This window comes from Salminus brasiliensis, chromosome 22 (genome assembly GCF_030463535.1).
Source record: "Salminus brasiliensis chromosome 22, fSalBra1.hap2, whole genome shotgun sequence".
NCBI classification, from domain to species: domain Eukaryota; kingdom Metazoa; phylum Chordata; class Actinopteri; order Characiformes; family Bryconidae; genus Salminus; species Salminus brasiliensis.
The window spans coordinates 29494192-29515474 of record NC_132899.1 but is presented as its reverse complement, the minus strand read 5'-3'; the positions used below and the strand labels follow the sequence as shown (position 1 = coordinate 29515474).

The following is a 21283-nucleotide window of genomic DNA, read 5'->3' as shown; positions in this document are numbered from 1 at the left end:
AGTAAGCTGTTAACTGTGACAGCACAGTCCTAAGAGTAATAGTAAGCTGTGGCAGCACAGTCCTAAGAGTAATAGTAAGCTGTTGACTGTGACAGCACAGTCCTAAGAGTAATAGTAAGCTGTTGACTGTGACAGCACAGTCCTAAGAGTAATAGTAAGCTGTGGCAGCACAGTCCTAAGAGTAATAGTAAGCTGTTAACTGTGACAGCACAGTCCTAAGAGTAATAGTAAGCTGTTGACTGTGGCAGCACAGTCCTAAGAGTAATAGTAAGCTGCTGACTGTGACAACACAGTCCTAAGAGTAATAGTAAGCTGTGGCAGCACAGTCCTAAGAGTAATAGTAAGCTGTTGACTGTGACAGCACAGTCCTAAGAGTAATAGTAAGCTGTTGACTGTGACAGCACAGTCCTAACCGCAAAGGCAAGCCTAACAGGACTGTGTTGTCACAGTTAACAGCTTGCCTTTTGTCACAACTAATAGACCTGTACTTAGCATAGCAGCCATCATTTGCATTTATGACACCCATTAAAGCATTACAAGCTATTTCAAACGTATTACAAATGCGATCATCATAAAAAAGCTATGTCTGATACTCTTGTGCACTGTAGGACATTTTACAGTCTTTACAAACCCAGGTTAACCCATTCCTGCTGCCCTGCCTGGATGTCTGCTGTTAGCTTGGCTTGGATATAACGTTAAGGTTAGCTACTAGCAACTTTACAAGAAAGAAACTCGCAAAACAGACAACCCAGTCCCACCACTTCAGCCATGAGAAGAAGGACAGTTAAAAGTACATAACCCGAAATGACTCCAGGACAGAACCTTTAGCAATTTTACTTGGCAATGAAATGTTGGTTCAATACGGGACACGATTTGTTCCGTATGTCCATAAATGTCCAGTACACATGTCTGTCACACACATCAGCACTAAATCTAACAGTAATGAGCAAATTGTTGAATGGGTCGGCGAGTGGTTTCAGTGGCACGCGGGGGGGGGGGGTGTCTTACCTCAGACAGCATGCATCAGGAGAGCAACACTGCAGACACAAAAGAACACAGAAGACCACAGCACAGCTCTTTGTACCCCAGCACAGCTCTTTGTACCCCAGCACGGCTCTTTGTACCCCAGCACGGCTCTTTGTACCCCAGCACGGCTCTTTGTACCCCAGCACGGCTCTTTGTACCCCAGCACGGCTCTTTGTACCCCAGCACAGCTCTTTGTACCCCAGCACAGCTCTTTGTACCCCAGCACAGCTCTTCGTACCCCATTCGTCTCCTGAGACTGATACGGTATGGCCCATTATGTTATGAATGATTTCCTATCTGGTTGCTTTTGCCAGAAGATGTCAGTGCATGGGCATAGCTTATTTTAGTGGACCACTGTGGTTTGATAGATTGTTTAGGATGTCGAGTTTTAATAGTGGAATTAACAAGCAATTATTTAATTACAATAATAATAGTAATATACAGTAGGATTAGCCAATATATATGTATATATATGTATGTGTGTTTATATATGTATATGTGTGTATATATATGTATATGTGTGTGTGTGTGTGTGTGTGTGTGTGTATATATATATATATATATATATATATATATATATATATATATATATATATAATTATATGGCAATTGAAAGAACAAATCATACTAATGGATTAACAGTTATAAATAAATAAATACATAAGAGAAAATTAAGATAAAATGTTTATTCTTAAATATATATATATATATATATATATATATATATATATATATATATATATATATATATATATATATACATTCTAGATTGAAAATGTTTGTAGATCTGTATTTTGTCATATTGTGTGCTTTTGTTGTTTAGTTTTTCTTCTTTAAGTAAAAAATGTCCCCAAAGTTCAAAGTGAATCCCTAGACTTATGCACTTAAAAAGTTGCATTATTTAATTTATACTTTAAATGTTTATTACTACACACTCCACACAAATGTAAGATTTAATTACCTGAACTTTAATAATAATAAAGCATTATAAGCTTGACAAGTATGACTAATTGCTTTCTTGATCACCCCTTTACCAAAAACACCAGCACTAAATAAGACACGCCACTTCTGCGGGCGCCCCATCCCACAGGAGTTGGGCCCGTGGTGGTCATGGCCCAGAGGAGCCGTGGAGGCCGTCCCTTATTTTTATTTCTGAAAGGTGGCAACCTATCACTCCACACGAAAAACTTTAAACTGCTGTTAAAATATCGTAAAGTTCGATTAAAAAATATCGAAAGTGTAACAAACATTACACACTTCTGTTACCAAAGAATCGTCCAAACCCCCAGTTTGTTCAGACGCCCCTGCAGTGGCTGAGTAATACAGCGCGGGGTGTGATGGGCCCTGCTGTGTTAAGGAGACCTTCAGCCAAGGTGCACGAAGAAGTTTAAACGAATGGTTCCTGAAATGCTGAAACGAGTCGAGTTCTGGGGCCTACCGGGCCTACCGGGCCTACCCCTCTAGAATTGGTCCGGACTGCATTAACATATGGACATGTGAAACATCTGAAGACCGTAACAGGACTGATTTATGTATGCAGTGTATGTCAGGATTGATGTTGGCCACATACCTTCTCTCTCTCTCTCTCTCTACACACACACACACACACACACACACACACACACACACACACACACACACACAGAGACAGCTTTCACTTGTTAGGCCAGCCTTCCCTGCGTTGGACCTTATGGACCGACATGCTGTATTTCACATGCTGGCTAGTCGTGACAGTCCAGCTGTGTCCAGGCGGAGCTGTCCATCTACTTTCTGCTCTTGTTGCACCTACATTTCACTCTGTCAACATGTCGACAAGCTGTGAAGCGATGTGAAGAGACAGACAGCTAAATATCAGAGTTTTCAGGTGACCAAATATCAACTTCCTAATTTATCTCTAAATTATTTTATATCTAAATTATTTTATATCTAAATTATTTTATATCTAAATTATTTTATATCTAAGTTATTTATATCTAAATTATTTTATATCTAAATTATTTTATATCTAAGTTATTTTATATCTAAGTTATTTTATATCTGTTATTTTATATCTGTTATTTTATATCTGTTATTTTATATCTGTTATTTTATATCTGTTATTTTATATCTAAGTTATTTTATATCTGTTATTTTATATCTAAATTATTTTATATCTGTTATTTTATATCTAAGTTATTTTATATCTGTTATTTTATATCTAAATTATTTTATATCTGTTATTTTATATCTGTTATTTTATATCTAAATTATTTTATATCTAAATTATTTTATATCTAAGTTATTTTATATCTAAATTAGTTATTTTATAATAATGTTTTTTATTAATAAGGGAAATATGAATAATCCTCATTGGGGGGAAAAAAAAAAAGCGGGAAGCGACGCGGCACGCGCTCTGTCACCGCCAGCCGACCGTTCGATGTACCTACCGAACCGATTCTTCGGAGCTGCCTTTTCCAACGAATCAGACGTGTCGATTCCGCGACTCATTTCAGGCAAATCAACTTTCTCATGCAATTCTGCGATCGATTCGATCAATACGAGTCTTGTATCACTTGCTTCTACTCGTTAATACTCTGAAATGTAAACATCCAGAATGTAAATATCCCTGGTGGCGCTTAAAGAGGCTATTATTGGTCAAGAATCATTTTCATCGATAAGCTGTTAAAACACACGAGCTGAATCAGATGTGTTAGATGGTGTTTAGATAAGGGGAAAACACAAACATGCGGACGCCGAATCACTTGAATTGAATCACTTTGAGCGACTCGCCACGCGAGTGAAGTACCGACTCGAGCGAGTGACTCGTGTAGGAGTCGGGTATTTCGCCGGTAGAGTCGTGACGGTGGTGCGATGAGGCTGAATGTCGTTCCCGGGGAAGAGAGCGGATTCTTCTCAGCGAGCCAGAGCAGGTAAGACCCTCAAACTCCTGCTTCTCACCGGTTCACTGCGGTGTATCGACACAGCGGGTCGTGCTTCGACACAGCGGGTCGTGGCGCTGAGTGGAGGGGAAGGTGGCTGAGGGATGGCTGCACTGAGGGGACGGTCGTCGTAATTTGTGCTTTTACGGTAAAATCTCAGCGCTTCCATCCTAAACTAAGCCTCGGTACAAAGTACGTCGGTTAAAACACGACAGTTTCTTGCCTTTGGGTCCGAAAATCCCCTCAGTTTGCGTGGAAATGGCGCACTGACCACTTTCTGAGGGAAATGCTGAAGTTGCTGGGCTGGTTTGCTGGGAAACTCGACCATGGCCAGTTTTGTTACCTGTATAAACATCAGCACTACACCAGAAACTGGTATTACTGTCTGAACACGAGCCCTGTCTGTATTTCTGTCATTTTTTTCTTGTGTTGAAAAATCAGAAATGGCTAAATTTGAGTGTCTCCATCTCCAACAAGAAGGATGAATGAGATGGACACACTGCTGGTCATGTTTTCAAAGTGTTTTCAGGAATGCAGGACTTACGAGGTCAATACATGTGTCTTTAACCCCATTTCTCTCTCTCTTATCCTTATCCCCAAGAGTTGGACATCCTCAAAACACTGGACATGAGAACCAGAAACTACAGTCCGAGCAAAACTGTATGGCAGCGGTTTGTACCACATACAGCAGTTTCCCCTCTTTGAGAACCCTTTGAGAACCTTTACTAAAGGAACCCTTGAAGAACCGAGAACCTAGTCTTTTATTTCTGTCAGAAAGCTGGTGTCTAGGCTGTTATCCGTAAACCGCCGTCCAGACGGGACGCAGGAGCAGGAGCAGGCAGGCAGGCAGGTAGAGGACCACACCACAGTGATCATGGACTTGTAGATCATATAAAAGCATAACATGTTTCTTTGTGTTTGAGGGGGATTTTACAAATGCTCTGATTGACCAGGACCCCTCGGATCTTTGCCCGTGCTCGGTTCGTTTTGACAGGTGTGAGTACTCCAGCCAGACTTGGGACACACAGTCCGGTACGTCGCCCGTTCACACCCAGAACCTGAGGCATGACTAGGTTACCTTTTAATTGGTGGTAATCAGTCATTCATGCAGCCCGTAAGAAGTATTGCACCAAGATGGACGCATCCCTACATGCCATCCGGAAAACTTGGGACTCTCAGAAAACAGCTAACACCACCAGAGACCCGTCTACGCCTGTTCACATTAGCCAGTGTTTTATATCCCGATTCTGTTTCCACTTTTTATTAAAATGCTTTCCCGGTGTGACCGGATGGGATACGGTTTTACTTCACAGAGTACAGATGGGGGTTTCTCTCGTACCTTCCCCTAAAGACTCTTTAGTAGCGAGGGAATCGGATTTACTGGAATTGACCTTTTTTCCGTAGTCGTATTCAAGCGTGCCGGATGAAATCCAATCACAGAAAGCGGATTCCGTTTACACTTGTGTTAAATGTGGCCAAAATCCATCTCTGACCACCTCTGACTATTGCACCTGGCTTTTCATGCGGACGATTGAAATCCGGATGTGATACGATCATCAGAAACTCAAGGCCCCGTTCACAACAGGCATTAACGTACGTCTCGGGTGATTGGATCACAATTGATCGCCAAAATGCATCCGCAGTCGTTCACCGCTTCTGGTCTTCGGCTTTCTCACATCATTTGCACTGCAGGAGGGGCATAGCGCACATTAATGTACCATTCTAATATTATTATTATTATTGTTATTATTAAAAATACAATGCAAGCCACAAATATAGCGTTTACCCATCAGTTATGTTGTTGCTCAGCTAATTAGTGCGGATGGTGGGCGGTGGGGTCTCACGGTTATGTATTTTCCGGATGGGGCAGTGACACAGTTGATTCTGCTGGTGCTTTGGTGCTTTGCTGTTCACACTACAGGAATAATGTGGTCAGATCCTTCTCTGACCGTGAAAATCGACTTACTCACATACCTGCCCTCATTCAGACTACAGCAACACAGTCCCACCCCCTCACACCGAAGCTGCGTTTTGAGTGAGGCACAATACGGAGCAGCCAATCAGAACGGAGATCACTGAGTGCACCGCAGCGCAGCTTAATCTCCTTTTGTCTAACCTTTGACTCCATGTAGACATCAAGCGTAATCCATGCCCACGCGCGTGTGGGGCCGCGGGACCGGCGATGCCAGGCTGTTGCGATTGCCGTGTGTCCCTGAGCGCTGCACCCTGCCTCGCCTCCAGTTCCGCTGTGGAGCGCTGGAGGTGACTCTACATATCTCTCTCTCTCTCTCTGTCTCTGACACACTCCTCATCCTGCTCTCCTGAAGGCACTGAGTAAGTTAAGCTGCTGCTGAGGCAGCTTGGGCAACAGGCTGCCTCCAGCATCCTCCTTTCTCTCAGACTGGATGGTGTTTCACATGCACCTGGTATTAGGAGTACTTTTTGGTACATTTCTGACCAGATCAGAAATCAGCCTTAGGTGTGTGGATGCGACCTTGGGCTGTGTCACTGGTCCCCACACCTGCTCCTGGAGGCCAGCTGCTTTCCAGTAGTTTCCAATGGTTTGACACGCCCGCTGTGACTCAGTAGGCTGGTTACTGAGTTGACCAGTTGGGTCAGGTGTGCATGGAAAGCACTGAACTGTGCTGCACTCTGCTAATTGGTGGGGAGGCAGCTTCACCCTATCCCTCATAGCTCCAGTGGTTCTGTGCTGAACTTTTGGTTTGTGAGGAGCTCTTTCACAGTGTGTTCACCATCATATTTCTGCTCGATGTTTTCTAGGTAAACGTTGCTGAACACTTAACACCCAATGTAAATAAGAATCAGTATGGACGGATGTGTTTCTCAGTAATCATTGAGAACTATTCGTCGACCCAGTGAGATGCAGCAGATCATTAAAGGGGCAGCTGCGGCATGCAGTTAAAGACCATGTGACTGAAACCAGCGACAGGTGTTGTAATGCTCACATGAAGTATATTGTAATGCTGAATTTGCATTTCATATTTTTAATATTGTTTGTTGTGGTAAAGCTTAAGACGATAATCAGAAACAGCAAACACTCTGAAAAAGCACAACCTCCCTCTCTCTCTCTTTATGTTTTCCCTTACCTTTCACACCACAAAACCCAGCATTCTCTGCCCCATTTCTCTCTCTCTCTCTCTCTCTCTCCATTAGGTGTGTGTGTCTGGTTCTGTCAGCTGTGAAATTGAGTATGATCAGCTGTAACGGGGTGAAGGGAGAATCTTAACTGACATTCGGAGCAGCATCAGCAGCTGCACTCCTTACACCCATTCACTTTTATTCAACCTCCAGCTCTGAGGCTGCAGCAGTAAAGCCTATTAATCAATTAAGTCAATAAGTCTCGATAAATAAGTCAATCAAGTCAATTAAAGTCTAGTAAGCAAAGAGTTAGTAATTAAATTAACTGAAGTTATAAATAATAAATAAATTCATATATTATTAATACAGTCAATTAGCCAGTAAAGTCAAGTAATCAATAATGTGAGTTAAAAAGTAAATCGTCACATAAAGTCAGTTAGAAAGTATGAATGTCAGTTAATGTCAATAAACTCAATTAAAGTTTATTATTGGAACAGTAAAGCATAGTTTCTATACTTTGTTAAAAAAAAAAGAATAATAAAGAGTAATAAATGATAAATAATAATATTAACATCAACTATAATAATATCATAAATAATAGCAAACTAAGCATTATGGTGTGCTATAATTAGGGATGCACCGATCCATCTTTTTCTGTACCGATACATGAACTTTGCATAGCGGCCAGTACCCGATACCAATCCGATACCGATCTGATACTATTGTTGAATTAATAAACTATATACCTGATCATCTGGGAGAGACTGAAGGCATCAGGATTGATGTAATCATTACTTTACTAACTTTAACAAACAATAACAAATGAACACACACACATTTTATATATATATATATATATATATATATATATATATATATATATATATATATATATGAACCCAATTATGGAAGACTTGCTGGATTCATCTCTGAGAGATTAAGGGGGGGTCTTGCTGTTTGCTATGATCTGTGTATGATGTCTGTAGGTTACTCTGATCCTGGGTCATGAAGCCTAGAATACTGGAGATGCGAGAATCAGGTTCCATGAATGGATCAGTCTAATTATCCGATACCTGATTCAGCTCATTTCGTTCGTATCAGGGCCGATATCCGATACCAGTATCGGATCGGTGCATCCCTAGATATAATGCGTCATAGGATAAATGTGGCTGTCCTCACTTATTAAAATACGCTACATAAAGATAGATATAGCCCTGGATGTTTAGTTTAAAAGCAGCACTCTGTGTGCTGGTTCTGGCAGACTGTAATACACTATAGGAAGTGTAGGTGCAGTCTTCGGGTCTGTAGTTGAAATATTATATAAATATTTGAAATGTTACGTGTTTAAGAATCTGTACAATTGCTCTGTATATCACTCAGTTACCACTGTCCTCCACCGTTGCCGTTTGTTTTTTGTGGACTCTTGAACTCCTCTTCCCTGAACTCCATGATCTTCTTTCTGCTCTTCTGTCTCTCTCTCTCTCTCGTTGTCTCACTGATTTATTTACTTCTATATTCACTTCTACTTCTATTGTTTATCCTTATACCACCTAGACCTGCAGTCCAGACATTACTGCTAGAACTGGCTGTCTACAACACGTCCTTTCAGAGTGAAAGTGCCTTGCCAGAGGGACAAATGCCAAAGACCTGGATGCCTAAATCCAATCTTATTCCTAACCCAACACTGTCCTGAATGATGAAAAGCAAGGTATAACACAGGGGTGAATTATTTGGTAGCAGGTGTGTGTGTGTGTAGCGTGACAGGTGGTCATTGGCCTCCAGTAAGCCTAACCTATATAGTATTTGTATGGGAAAAGACCGCACATGGCCGTAATGCCAAACCGACACTGATGAATTTTAGACAATTGAGTGACCTTAAGGTGAAGAGGTCTTAGAGCTCAAAGCTCTCGGGGGGGCACAAACCTTTATGCCTTTTGGAGATCAGTTTATATTTTAATTCACTTAACTGTTCACAGTAACAGACATTTTGACCAGAGGTGCCCAAACTTTTGCATGCTGCTGTTTATCCGAAAATGTCTTTCTCACCAGGCTAGTAAGATTGCTTAGCGAGGCCAGCCCTACAGCCCTTTTTTTTTAATATATATATTTATGTGTATGTGTGAGTGTGTGTGTGTGTGTTAGTGTCCCTCTGAAGGCTTGACATGTTGTGCGTCTGTCCTTTATACGCTTCAATTAAGCGAACTCTGATTAAGCCCCCACTGGAGCAGGAGACCGGCGGGCATGAGGATGCTCCAAAACTGTAAGCCCTGAGGCGGGGTCACAGGACATACAGATGGGGTCACTGACTGTGCCTTTGGGGTACTGTTGGGGTGGATATGTTGTGTCCATATGGGCTTGTGGACTCATCAGAGTAGGACTCATCATCTTTGCCCCACATAGATCACGTTGGTCACAGTAAAATGGATAGTACAGTGGATCAGCATGTGGAATCGTAAGCTCCTGAGTGCTACCATGTTTTCTACCTTTGTATAAAGAAGCTTCATGCTTCCTTTATTATTAGATGCGCTTGATGGTTTCTGAACGTGCCTCATTTTGCTGTTAAAACATAATTAAACCAGCAGCATGGTTTATTCAAGAGCAGGTGGATCTGCTCTTTATTGTGCAAAAGTTTCTGTGGTATAAAATGACCTCTGTTATGTTTCCTGTAGCTTTTCATGTCACCCTCACTGGTAAAGCACCAACGGCTTGCCCTCAGAGCTTTAAGATGTTGACCACTATTTACTAGTTTTTAGATGTGAAGAGCCCAGGACCTCGGTACGCCGCGGTAGTGATGCTGATGCTGCAGTAGCGATGCTGGGCAAGGCATGGTAATGGTGCGGTACTGCCTGTTACGCTGCGTTAGCGATGCTAACACCGCGATAGCGATACTTTGGGAGGCCGGCGGTCAACATGATACCAATGCTAATTCTGCGATAGCGATGCTAACACCGTGATGATGATGCTAAAGGCGTGATAGCGATGTTGAGTTGACTTGCTATTGCTGCAGACACACATTATTGTCTTCGCACCACTTTCCTTTACAATAATATTTCAAGAAGCCGACCCAACCTCAGTGTACATGTTCTCTCGGCAGCACAGATACTACAGATGCTACAGATACACAGATACTAGCTTTGTTGCAAATGTAGTCCTCAGTACCAGAATTTAGGCATGCGAGAGTTGCACCAGTCAGTCACTCAGCCAGTCAGAAAGCGAATTCGCCTCTTTTAGGACAAACTGACCATGAACCTCCACTCTGGCACAATGGGAGGGACCTAACATTGGAATTATGGCAAAACCTTTCTTGAAAATGTTTTGGCAGAACAAGGCAAAATGCCGCATGTGTGGCGGTGACCCCTGAGTGTGAATCACCAGTGTATGTCCGTGTATGCGTGTTTGGTTGTCACTTATATTAGATGTCAGGTGCCCATCGTCTCGCTCTTTCCCGGGACGCTCCCAGGACTCCGCCTCACTGGCCATTGAAAGAGCCGGGACTCCGTGCGCAGCAGACGGCTTTCCTTGATTACCTGCTCCATGGTCTGTTTTAGGGGAAACCTTCTCGTTGCCAGCGTCTCGTGTTCCTGCCTTGTTTTCCGGTAATCTCCGTCGTTTGTTTTCTTTGCTGGTTTAAAGCACGGCTTCGGCCTCTGTGTACTCCCTTCCCGTTTTGCCGAAGCTCGGCTTCGTGTTTCCGTTTACTCCCTGTTTATGTCTGTCTCCTCCTTGCCCAGTTAAGTCACCCGAGCGCGGCTTGTGGTTGCGGATAATCCTCCTGTCCCTTCCTGAGCACGGCTCAGTGGTTTTTGGTTTCCCCTGTTTATTTTATTTCTCCCTCCATTATCTCACCAGACGTTTTCCAAGCTCCTTTCCTCCCGGACTCTGATCTGTTGTTTTGCTCAGTTCAGGTTCGTTTGGCATCGTAGTTTTTGTTTTTCGCTGTTTGTCCCTAATTTGCTGCAAACCCTTTTTTGTCCATTTTGGTTTACTACCCTGTTGGTGTTTCCCTGTTTGTTGTTAAATCTCTGACCAGGCATGACAATAGATAACGGTTAATGACAAACGTTTTGCCAACGGTGCACAATCTTTATGAAATATATTTGTTATTATCCCCTACATTTCATTTCTAAGTATAGCCCTTTTGGAAAGGTTTTAAAATGCCCTCTGTGTGAAGGCAAGAAAATGCAGTGTTGAGTTGTGAAAATTGCTTTCTGAAAGATTGATTGATATCTAGGTAGTGGAAAATGGAGTTTGGCCAAATTCTGAGCTTGTGGATTAGAACCTCTGCTGAATAGAGAGGAGGTGACAAAGTTTCAGTCAAGAGAACAGAAAAGCCCAGAAGTTCCAGACAGTAAATGTTTGAGGTTGGCGTAAGGCTTCGCTCTGCAACAACACAGTCAGCTTTCTCATCTTGTCTACGATCCCTTTCTTTTCTCACAGGTCATGCTTTTCTCCATGACTTTCCACCTCTTGAGGATTGCTGCTGAACTGTGAAGGTCTGGGCAGTTGTGCTGGTATTTAATCCAACGGTCCAATATCATAAACAAAAAAAAATAATTGATTTCCTTCTCTAGGCTTCTGTCTAGACTTATTTTTGAACGAAGCGCAGTGCAGAGCAGCCCATCATGACAGAGGTCATTTACATATGTTGCTTGTAAAAGCATGGTAATAACTGTGAAGTGTTTTATTATGATAGGCTAAACAATTGTGGGAAATGATGTAATTAATGAATAATCGCATTATAATATAAAACACAACAAATTAAAGAAAATGTTTGCAGATAGCCGTGAGACTTTTAAAGAGATCTAGAGATATTCTATTGATCTATTTATCAGATCATGTTTATTTGCATTGGCATGTGGCTATATTGGCATTGCACAGCATGGCATTGCACCCCCTCTCTACCTGAAGTCATTTAGCACTAGCAGTTACTATTGCTGAGTGATGTAACGGTACATACCGTATAAAATCCGTCTTACGGTCCACGCCCTGGTCGCTTATCAGCGGCTCTAGAAGAGACGAGCGTAAACAGAGCTAATCTTACAACTCTCCCTTTCTATCTCTCCCCATTAGAACCTGGACTTTCTGAGCACACGCCTCAGTAATGTTCAAAACCGCAAACCTTTCTGGGGTAGAACTGCACTTTAACACTTTTTATTCTGTCTAAAGTAACATTTTTATAAACCTTCAGAAGATGGGTTTTAAAGGCTTGCATAAATATTTGATATGTACTTTAGTTGTTGAAGTAAAATAAGCCACTGTTAACCTAGCAGATGTTCAGATTTGGCTGTGATGCGGTTTACACAATAAACCATTGTTTACATTCTGCAGATGGTCAAGCTGACTGATTCCTTCACATATCATGTAATTTCGTGGAGCCAGGCAAACCCTTTGGTACTCAAAGCCTTTATTATGCACATAATAATAAATAAAATAACATTATTATTATTATTATTATTATTGTTGTTGTTGTTGTTGTTGTTCTCTGTACTCTTGATACAAAAATGAGCTGCAAACCTATTGAAAGTAAAAAAATACCGCCCGGCCCTAGCAGTTACCGTTCTCTGTGTTCTACTCCACCTTAAATCAGACTTCGGACTCGAATCTGAAAACGAAAACATGCCTCTGGACTCTGTGGCTGCTTATGGATTCCAGCTGCCTTTCAGTTCAGTTGGAAGGAGGTGTATCAGCTGAATGCTTAAAGATGCTTGTTCTTGCAGAATCAGGAGGGAGACGTTGCAGAAGAGGGCAAAGTGTGTGTATGTATATACACATGTGTACACCGCATGTTTTTTTTAAGGGGTGTGTTTTTAGTAGTAACTTACATGAACACAGCACCGTTTCTACTCCTGCAGTCCTGTACACAGAGATCCCTCTATGCTCAAATATTCCACCCTCCCACTAAACTAGCTTACGCCCTACACACTACAAATATGCTCATCTAACATTTCCTCCGTCAAGGATATTGACAGAGACCTTTATTTTGTATAGAAGATTCACTTAGGTTATTTTTAAAGCAACTGTGTAATGAGTCCAAGAAAGGAAATGCCTTATTATGATAGTTTCACCCCCTAATTTACTCCAGTGTAAACAGAGGATTGTCTTCTGAATTAAACCCAAGTGCATGTGGTCGAGGCCTGTTCGAATACCCTTCTGATGCAAACCCTGAATTGTATTTTCACCCCTAACTGTACACACAAATAAATTTGACTTCTACAAAAAAAAGAAACAAATAATTTAAGAGAAAAATTATATTTCATTACTTTCGTTTATTATTTTTTAGCTTTTATGTGATTTGAAAGTGGTATAATATTTCTATTATTTATTTATTAATTATTATTAAAATCCACATTTCAGAGCAGTGAAACTAATGAACTAGCTGCTGAAACCAGAGTTAAGCCAGGTTGAAGCCAGGTTATCATTGCTGTGGATGTTGTGTGTACTTGCGTTACAGTGTAGTTGGGGTTGCAAGGGGTGGATCATTTTTTATTTATTTCCAATAAATTACTTGTAACTTTCCATAGGAACTTTAGTTTGTGAGCTTTCAATGGACATTGTGGGAACTTTGGGAATTGATGAGAATTTATTGGAATTAATAGGAAATATTGGATCATTTAAAGGAACTATATCATACACTATGATCAGTGTACTGTTTTTTGTTTTTTTTTGTCAACAGCAGATATGAAGGCCTAACAATAATAAGTAAAATAATTAAAATTATAGCTATAACACAAACTTCAAGTCAAGTCCATTCAAGAGCAATGAAATTTGCAATGAAATTTATAAATGCTCAATTCTTTCATTGAACAATCAAAGGTTCAATTAAAAAAACAATCAAAAGAACAAAGAAATGTTAAATAAATAATTAATAAGTATTTATTCTTTGTTACAGAAACCCATTGATGCTAAAAAAAAAAAAAGGTAGCTAGCTTATGCTAGCCTTGGTAAGGTAACCTCTTGCTAGTCTGCTAACCTTGGTAAACTAGTCTCAAATGAAATTGCTCATTAAGTCCTTTGGTCCAAATGTGTGCTTTCAGTAGTGCTGAGTGTCAGTTTTCTAGAAATCATCTGGACATCTGCTGTACTTGTGATGGAGGAATGAGCAGTGTAGCAGAGGGTGTGGTCTCAATAGCCCTTCAGTGTGTAGTGTGCCATGTGTCTGGGATTGAGGAGCAGCTTTGCTATTCAACCGTTTTGGTATCATATCTAATTATTTTAAGATTATGCTTCAGTATATTTGTACCAACTATATAAGTTTCTCACCTTGAGCTTAGAATATTCCTGTTTGATTTCTGTTAATTTCCAGCTTTGAAAATTCCTGGAATTTTGCAACCCTAAGTGTAGTACAGTGCAGTTGTGTTATCTGCAGCTTAGTCGGTCAGCTCGCTGACTCTGTAACTCTTCTCAGACAATTTCAAGTTCTATTCTCGCACATCCTAGTTTTATTTACGCTCAAAGAAAGTCTCCATTTTCTCCATTTTCTTTCTACATTTGTTGTACATAACCTCTCTCGACATTGTGACAATATCTCATCATCAATTACCAAACTAATATACTCAAAAACACAGAATAATTAAAACCACGTGGCAGTTTATTTACATTAACCTGCATTCAACTAAAAAGTCACGACTGTGGACATGCAAGTTTTTTCTGTAGGCAGTGATCAGTTATCAGTTATGCTGATAATAATGATACCTACCTCTGAATACTGCACTCTGAACGACTCCACTGACTGTGTGTAAGCCTGCAATGATCAGATCAGATCAGATCCGGTGCAATTACACATTCTCAGCAGAGGGTCTCTAAATCTCCCGTACATACAGACTATGACTTTAAGGTTGTAATATTAGTTGTAATATTAATAAGAGAGAAAACAGAGATTACTACTAAATCTACTAAATCCTTCATGAAATGGGCAGCTGGTGTTTTCAGTAGTTTAAAGGACCAATCTGAGAATAATGCAGTTAGGAAAAAGTATCCTCTCTCTTCAGAGTTATCCTCCTATCCTGCTTTACTAACCCTCCGAGGTGAAACAGATTCATGTCAAAAGCAGTACGTTGTCACTCCTCAATTTCTGGTCCTCGTGAGCTACTCATTAGCTGACTGGTCTTGTTTTGGATTAGGTGGATGCCAGTCAAGCTCATAAAGGCCCTGCTGTTCATGTCCAGAGGGTTGAGAAGGTGCTGGACAGCATCTGGACAGGAACGACACTGGAGCACTCTGCAGCAGCTGGCATTGAGGCAGTCTGGTGACGAGGAACCTAGTTAGCAGTTAGCGTAACAGTGTGGATTGAGCTGAACTGAACTGAACAAATGTGACGGGGTTGTTAGGTCCAGCTATTAGTGTTATAACTTATCTTTGCCTCAACTCTATACCTAACCTCAGCCTAAAACCTAAAAGAAATCCCAAAGTAAAGTTTAGAGGCCCAAACCTGGCCTCCCAACATCAAACCTCCGAACAGTCTTAAACTTACCCATTACAAGAGAAAAAGAGGTACTTTTTTTGCGTGCCCATTTTAGAGTGGAGGTGACTTTGGTCTACATCATGCACCTTTAGCTTCCTAAAGATAAACCATAAATAAAGCATGAGGAGTGAATACGGGCATGTTAGATAAGTGGTTTTAAGCACAGTGGTTTTGTGCAGAGGGAAGGAAAGTAAGAGGCTTTTTTTTAGTGGTCAAGAGCTGAACTCTGCTCTATTTTCATTTCACCCCACTTCAAGTAGAGAACTGGGAAGGAAAAAGAAGAAACTGCGCTCCGGTTTCAGCATGAAATGCAGTTTTGGAACTGATCACCATAAAATAAGCAATGACAATTGTGGCTGTCTGCATCCGGGCTAAACCTAGTAAGCTTTGGCCACATTGAAATTAGGGATGCATAAAAATGAGCTGACATAGCAATCAATACTTATTTTATTCATTTAATGATATGTTTCATTATTTTCTGCAACTGTTCTGCACAGTCATCAAATCCATAAATCAAATCAAATGTATTTGTATAACGCTTTTTATGACTGGTGTCTTCACAGAGCAGCTTTACAGAATCAGTGATCAGTAGGAGGACAACATAAAGGGACGTGAGCGAGCCTAAGGCCACAGTGGCAAGCAGAAGTGCTTAGCGCTGGAGGAAGAAACCTTGGGAGAAACCAAGACTCTTAAGGGTGACCCATCCTCCTCTGATCAGAACTATTTCTAAATGACTGATAAAAGTCCCTGTACCACCACATAAGACTGTTCTACTGCTCAGGTGTGCAATATAATCATAATATGGTATAGCTAATATAATCATAGCAGTGATGGTAAGAGTAATGACATGGTTAATGGTAATGGTGAATATTAGTAGTGGCAGACAGTTATAGTACAAGTTATAGTTCAATTTTAACATGGTTATTAGGCAGGTAGCAGTGGCAGGAGGGTGGGCAGCTGGTCTGACACGGGTGGTAGGGGAGCCTGGTGGTCAGTCTTGTGGGTGGCAGCGTAAAATGGGACCCCAGCATAAGGCTTAGATTTATTTGAGCCTGAGCCGCCCCGCCCCATAAACTGTCATTATGAGCCCAAGTCTGATTTAAACCAGACATTATTTTAATTAAGTAGAGCGTTAAAACGGACCTCTTGACTCCAATTTCCAGCTGTTTGAATGAGCAAAATCTGCTCAGAATGATGTTAATGAACAATGCAACACTGAAGAAGCAAAGTCCTGCTATTAAAACTGTTTATTAATAATGAAACGCCAAATAATTAAAACACCTACAATGCCAAAAATGACCCACAGGCCTAAACATCAGCAAAATACACTACAAGAATGATGCCTGAATGACTTTCCTCGACTCTAATATAATTTAACGAGTTTTAAGAATATAATAAGAATAAAAAGAAGCATATAGGCTCAGTGCAAACACGCAAAAAACAGCAATATGGTTATGCAAATGATCGCTGCAAGCCAATAACTATTGCACACATTAATTCAGTATTTGGGAACCAAACTCCAGGCCCGCGGGCTAAACACAGCACTGCAGGTCAAATGTAATGCGGTGGAGGAGCTTGGGTCGGGCATCTGCATAACATAGGTGACGGTAGCACTGGAAAAAGCACGCAGGAGAAGCTCTGGTTCTAGAACTTCTAATGAACAGATTTTTAATAACGTTAGAAATATTAGCGAGCGTTCACTCGGGAAGCAATGGAAGCAACAAGGAGTCACATGTAGCCTTGCTTTGCCTTAGTTTCCTCATCTGTATCTACCTCTGATCCTGTGTTTACGTTTTCCATGTGCCCCGCCTTTGCCCCGCCTGTTTCCATATGTATCTGTAATTAATCCCGACCCTTGTCATTATCCCCAGGTGTTTCTTGTTTTACCTCGGTGTATTCATACCCCATGATTAGTCTCTGTTTTGTTTAGTGGGTCTCTGCTTTCATTAGTTTTGTCTTTGCCCAGCTTGCCTCATGTAAGTTGATTGTCGTGCTTCGGTATTTGTTTGTTGCTCTGTTTGTTTTCCTTATGGATTCTAACAAAACCCCCTCACGCTTGCGTCCTGCATCCAGGTCGACTGAGCTGGGAGGCAGCTGGAAATCATTCATTTCCAATAAGAGGTAGCGATACAAAGCAGCAGTGTGCAGTGAGAAAGGACATCTCAGACGTAAGTCACTAATGTTAGCTACCCATCTTAAACATTAGAAAGCTAACTAGACAGTCCTGGTGACTCTGTGTAAGCACGTTAACTAACAGTCTGGCTCTAGACAAGTTACACTAATGCAGCATTTAGTAGATGAGCGTAGATGCACAAGGCTTACACTTGAATTATGATTATAAAAATATCTTTTTGTAATGTAGCAGGGCTGAGCAGAGCTGGAGGGGGTGATAAGTTAGTCTAGCAATAACAATGTTTCAGATAAGGTCTGAAGTACGGAGGCCTTTGTTTTTTGTTTCTAATTCTCAATCCAAGGCTCCACAGCGGCAGAAGCCCATTAGACCCAGTGCTGTGCTCCGTTCTGTGTGCTGTATTCGCCAGTCTGGCCGTTTTTACCGTATTCGTCTTTTGTACTTTAACACCACTAACTGAAAACTGAGAGTGCATCACTCAGCCAGAACAGGCCACCACCAAACGTACAGCAGCAACAGCCAGCAAGCTAAAGGAATTGCGTCCAAATGTATTTTGTAGATTTTAGCGCTAAGCGGTTCTTTTCAGTTGTTTCCACTTTGAGTTCGACAGTGTTTTAAGTGTGGTAGGCTATAAAAAGTAAAGTACATGGCATCCAGGCCTGCCCTCAATCAGAATCTGCGATCAGCCAATCGAGCGGAGGGCGATCAGTGTTTGGTGTCATCCCCAGAAACAATGATCTGTCAATCTCTAGTATCCAGGTCACGCAAATTGTTTATCATAACTTGTATTAAACCAAACAATAATAAGCACTAACCAATCAGAATTGCTCTGCAATGCATCACCAAGTTCTGTATTACTGTATTACTATGGCAAAACGATATTGATAGCATTATTAATCAAACAGTTCAGCAGATCTAAGGAGTTTCTGTCCTGTGATTAATATGAGCCATAATATTAATGCATGATATTAAGAAACATTACACATACATTATTATATGTATACAATACACATTACATACATTCATAATCACTGCGTGATGTATGTACTGACTCGTGTCTTCATAACTTCATAGCTTATACATCATGAATGTGAACTTTTAACAATGTGAACTGAGGACAGCAGATGAAAAATATTCACCTCGCTTATTAGCATTGCTGCCTTTCCTAAAGTAAGACAGCTGTTCGGAATTAGCTTCCATTAAGCATTCAGTCATTTTGTCATTCTGACATTTTAGGCATTGGGGTAAACATGCACTCCTCATGTCTACCCTGTGAAAGAATAAACTTGAGAAAACGGGTCATTTGGGTTTATTACTCTAATCGCAGTGACCTTTCGATATTACTGATGTAGCCATGCAGAATAACAGGAGAGTTACCTAAGAGTTGCCTCTTCAGAGTCAGAGCCATTAAGCTGGAATACAATGACCGAAAAGGTTACGGAGCCGGACAAACTAACCCACTCAGTGAACAGCCGCATATCGGTAAGCACTGATCTCATCGTTTTCCAGTCCCAGTGGACATATATGAAGTAACTGTAGGAGGTAATTATTAGAACCAGTATGAATTAATAAAGATGATCTGTATGTGTCTCTAGATGTGAAACAGGGCATCTTTCAGGCTCCCAGAGCGTAATGGCGTTGGTAGTAGGAGCTGTTTACGAAACCAGGCTGCTCTACGTCGGCTTACGCTCCTGAACTCCCTGTTTTACTCTTCGTTTACACAAACAGCACATCGTCATGAAACCTCAAACTTCAAAATAAAAAATATTTGTATATTTATTTCTACATTTTTAGTGTGTAATTTTTGTAAATTGACAGAAAGCGCTCAATCAAATCCGATATAAATATATAGGGATCTCCCGATCTGATCCAGTGGATTGGGTTCAGGCCTCTTTGAATAGATTGGGTATCAGCTATTTTAGACCTGATCCAGTTCCAATCCCTTGTTTTCACCACTGTGTTCTAGCAGAGCACCCTCTGGAGTCCTCTAGGCACCATTAACATACATTATTTATAGTCCAGCTTTAATTAGCTGCACGTCTTACTTAAATTGTATGGCAAAGACTGAATCAGTGTTGGCTGGTACTCGGCATTAAGGGTCAGTATATTTATGTATATATAGTATATATGCATATAAAATGTTGTCTAGTTGTAATATTCAATATTACTATTTGTTATTGTGGATATTTAGACTAGAGCCGAAATGGTTACAGTGCTTGTATATTGTTACTTAGAGGGGTTTATGTCTCAATTTTCAGAAAATTTACCTCAAAATGTCAGCTTCAGGGGGTAGGCTGACTGTAATAGGAAGATTGGCGTCTCAGCCGTTACCACTCTGGACCAGAACGCTGCTACTGTAGGACGATAGGTGGAGCTGCATAAGTCCATCTGCCAGAATTACCTAACGCTGTGTAACCTTTGCAACGCTGCAAGTCATATTTGTGTAAAATCATCCAGTATTATTCTACCGCCTCAGTCCACATGCTTCCAGTTTTCAATGCCGGTTCTGTATCACTCAGCTTGTCAGATGCATGTGTACCTTAAAGTAAACAATAGCGTCAATACCTGTTACCCTGGACTGTGAGAGAACTGGATCTTGAGAAAATTTGCAGTGATCTGCAATACCCACCCACTAGCTAGGACTTTGGGAGGGCGAAGGCCAGCTGACTGACTGTTTACGAGCCGCTACTAACACACAAACGTCGCTGGACAACTGAACGCGCTTGAATGAGAATGCTAACAGTCTAACAGATCCGTTACTTCAGATGCTCATAAAAGGCCGTCCTACTTGCACAGAAAGAGCATAGCCAGTTGTGCCTTCTGGGACCCCGAACTCTGTAATTGCAACTTCCCCTGGGTGTCTGAATTATTTATATTTATATACTTTCATATATATAGTGAAAAATATAGTGAATTGAGAAAAAAGAAATATATATATATAATATTATGGGTTTTTTTGGGCTGTAGAAGTCCATCAAACATGGATTTGGACAGGGCAGATGTTAATTTTGTCCATTTAAAGGACAGTGGTCTGAGAATCCTGAAGAGTGTTGGTTGTTGAATAAAACATTATTGTCTGACTGCCAGTAGCAATCAAGTGGGCTTAGAGAATACATGTCTGGAGTAGCTCATAGTCTGGGGTGTGCTCATAGTCTGGAGTAGCTCATAGTCTGGGGTGTACAGCCATGACAAGGTGGTTAATTCTAATCAGTTTTTAAAACTACATATCCTGAGTGAACATAAATTACACCCCCCCCCAGTTGTCCACTTGACATGGAGGAAATAAAATGGAGCTGAGCTCTTGACCAGTCAGACACTAAAAGTATAAAAAGGTCCAGCTGTACTTTCTTTCTCTCTGGCCTAACATGCCCTTATTCACTCTTCATGGTTTATTGATGCTTTAGCTTTAGTGAGCTACGTTTGCCTGATGTTGGCAAAAGTTACCTTCACTCTAAAGTAAAATGCATAAATAAAATACCTCCTATTTCTCCTGTAATAGGGAAGGGCATTTGGGACTGTGTGGAGGTTTAGTGTTGGGGAGTCAGTCAGTTTTGGACTTTTATACACTTGCAGATCCTCCGCTCCGTGACAATAGTTACATTTTAATAGGTCACACGCAAAGCGCTCAATCAAATCCGATATAAATAT

General features: G+C 41.0%; 1 protein-coding gene across 1 annotated transcript in view; it reads left to right on the top strand.

The window, feature by feature from the left end:
- The first annotated feature begins 3860 nt into the window (after nucleotides 1-3860).
- The window catches only part of LOC140544184 (zinc finger protein 385C-like), a 125184-nt gene continuing 107761 nt past the window's right edge, over nucleotides 3861-21283 (top strand). The window contains exon 1 of the mRNA XM_072667596.1: nucleotides 3861-3935. Within this exon, the coding sequence (XP_072523697.1) occupies nucleotides 3887-3935 (49 nt within the window). The 5' untranslated portion in view covers nucleotides 3861-3886. The remainder of the gene's footprint in view (nucleotides 3936-21283) is intronic.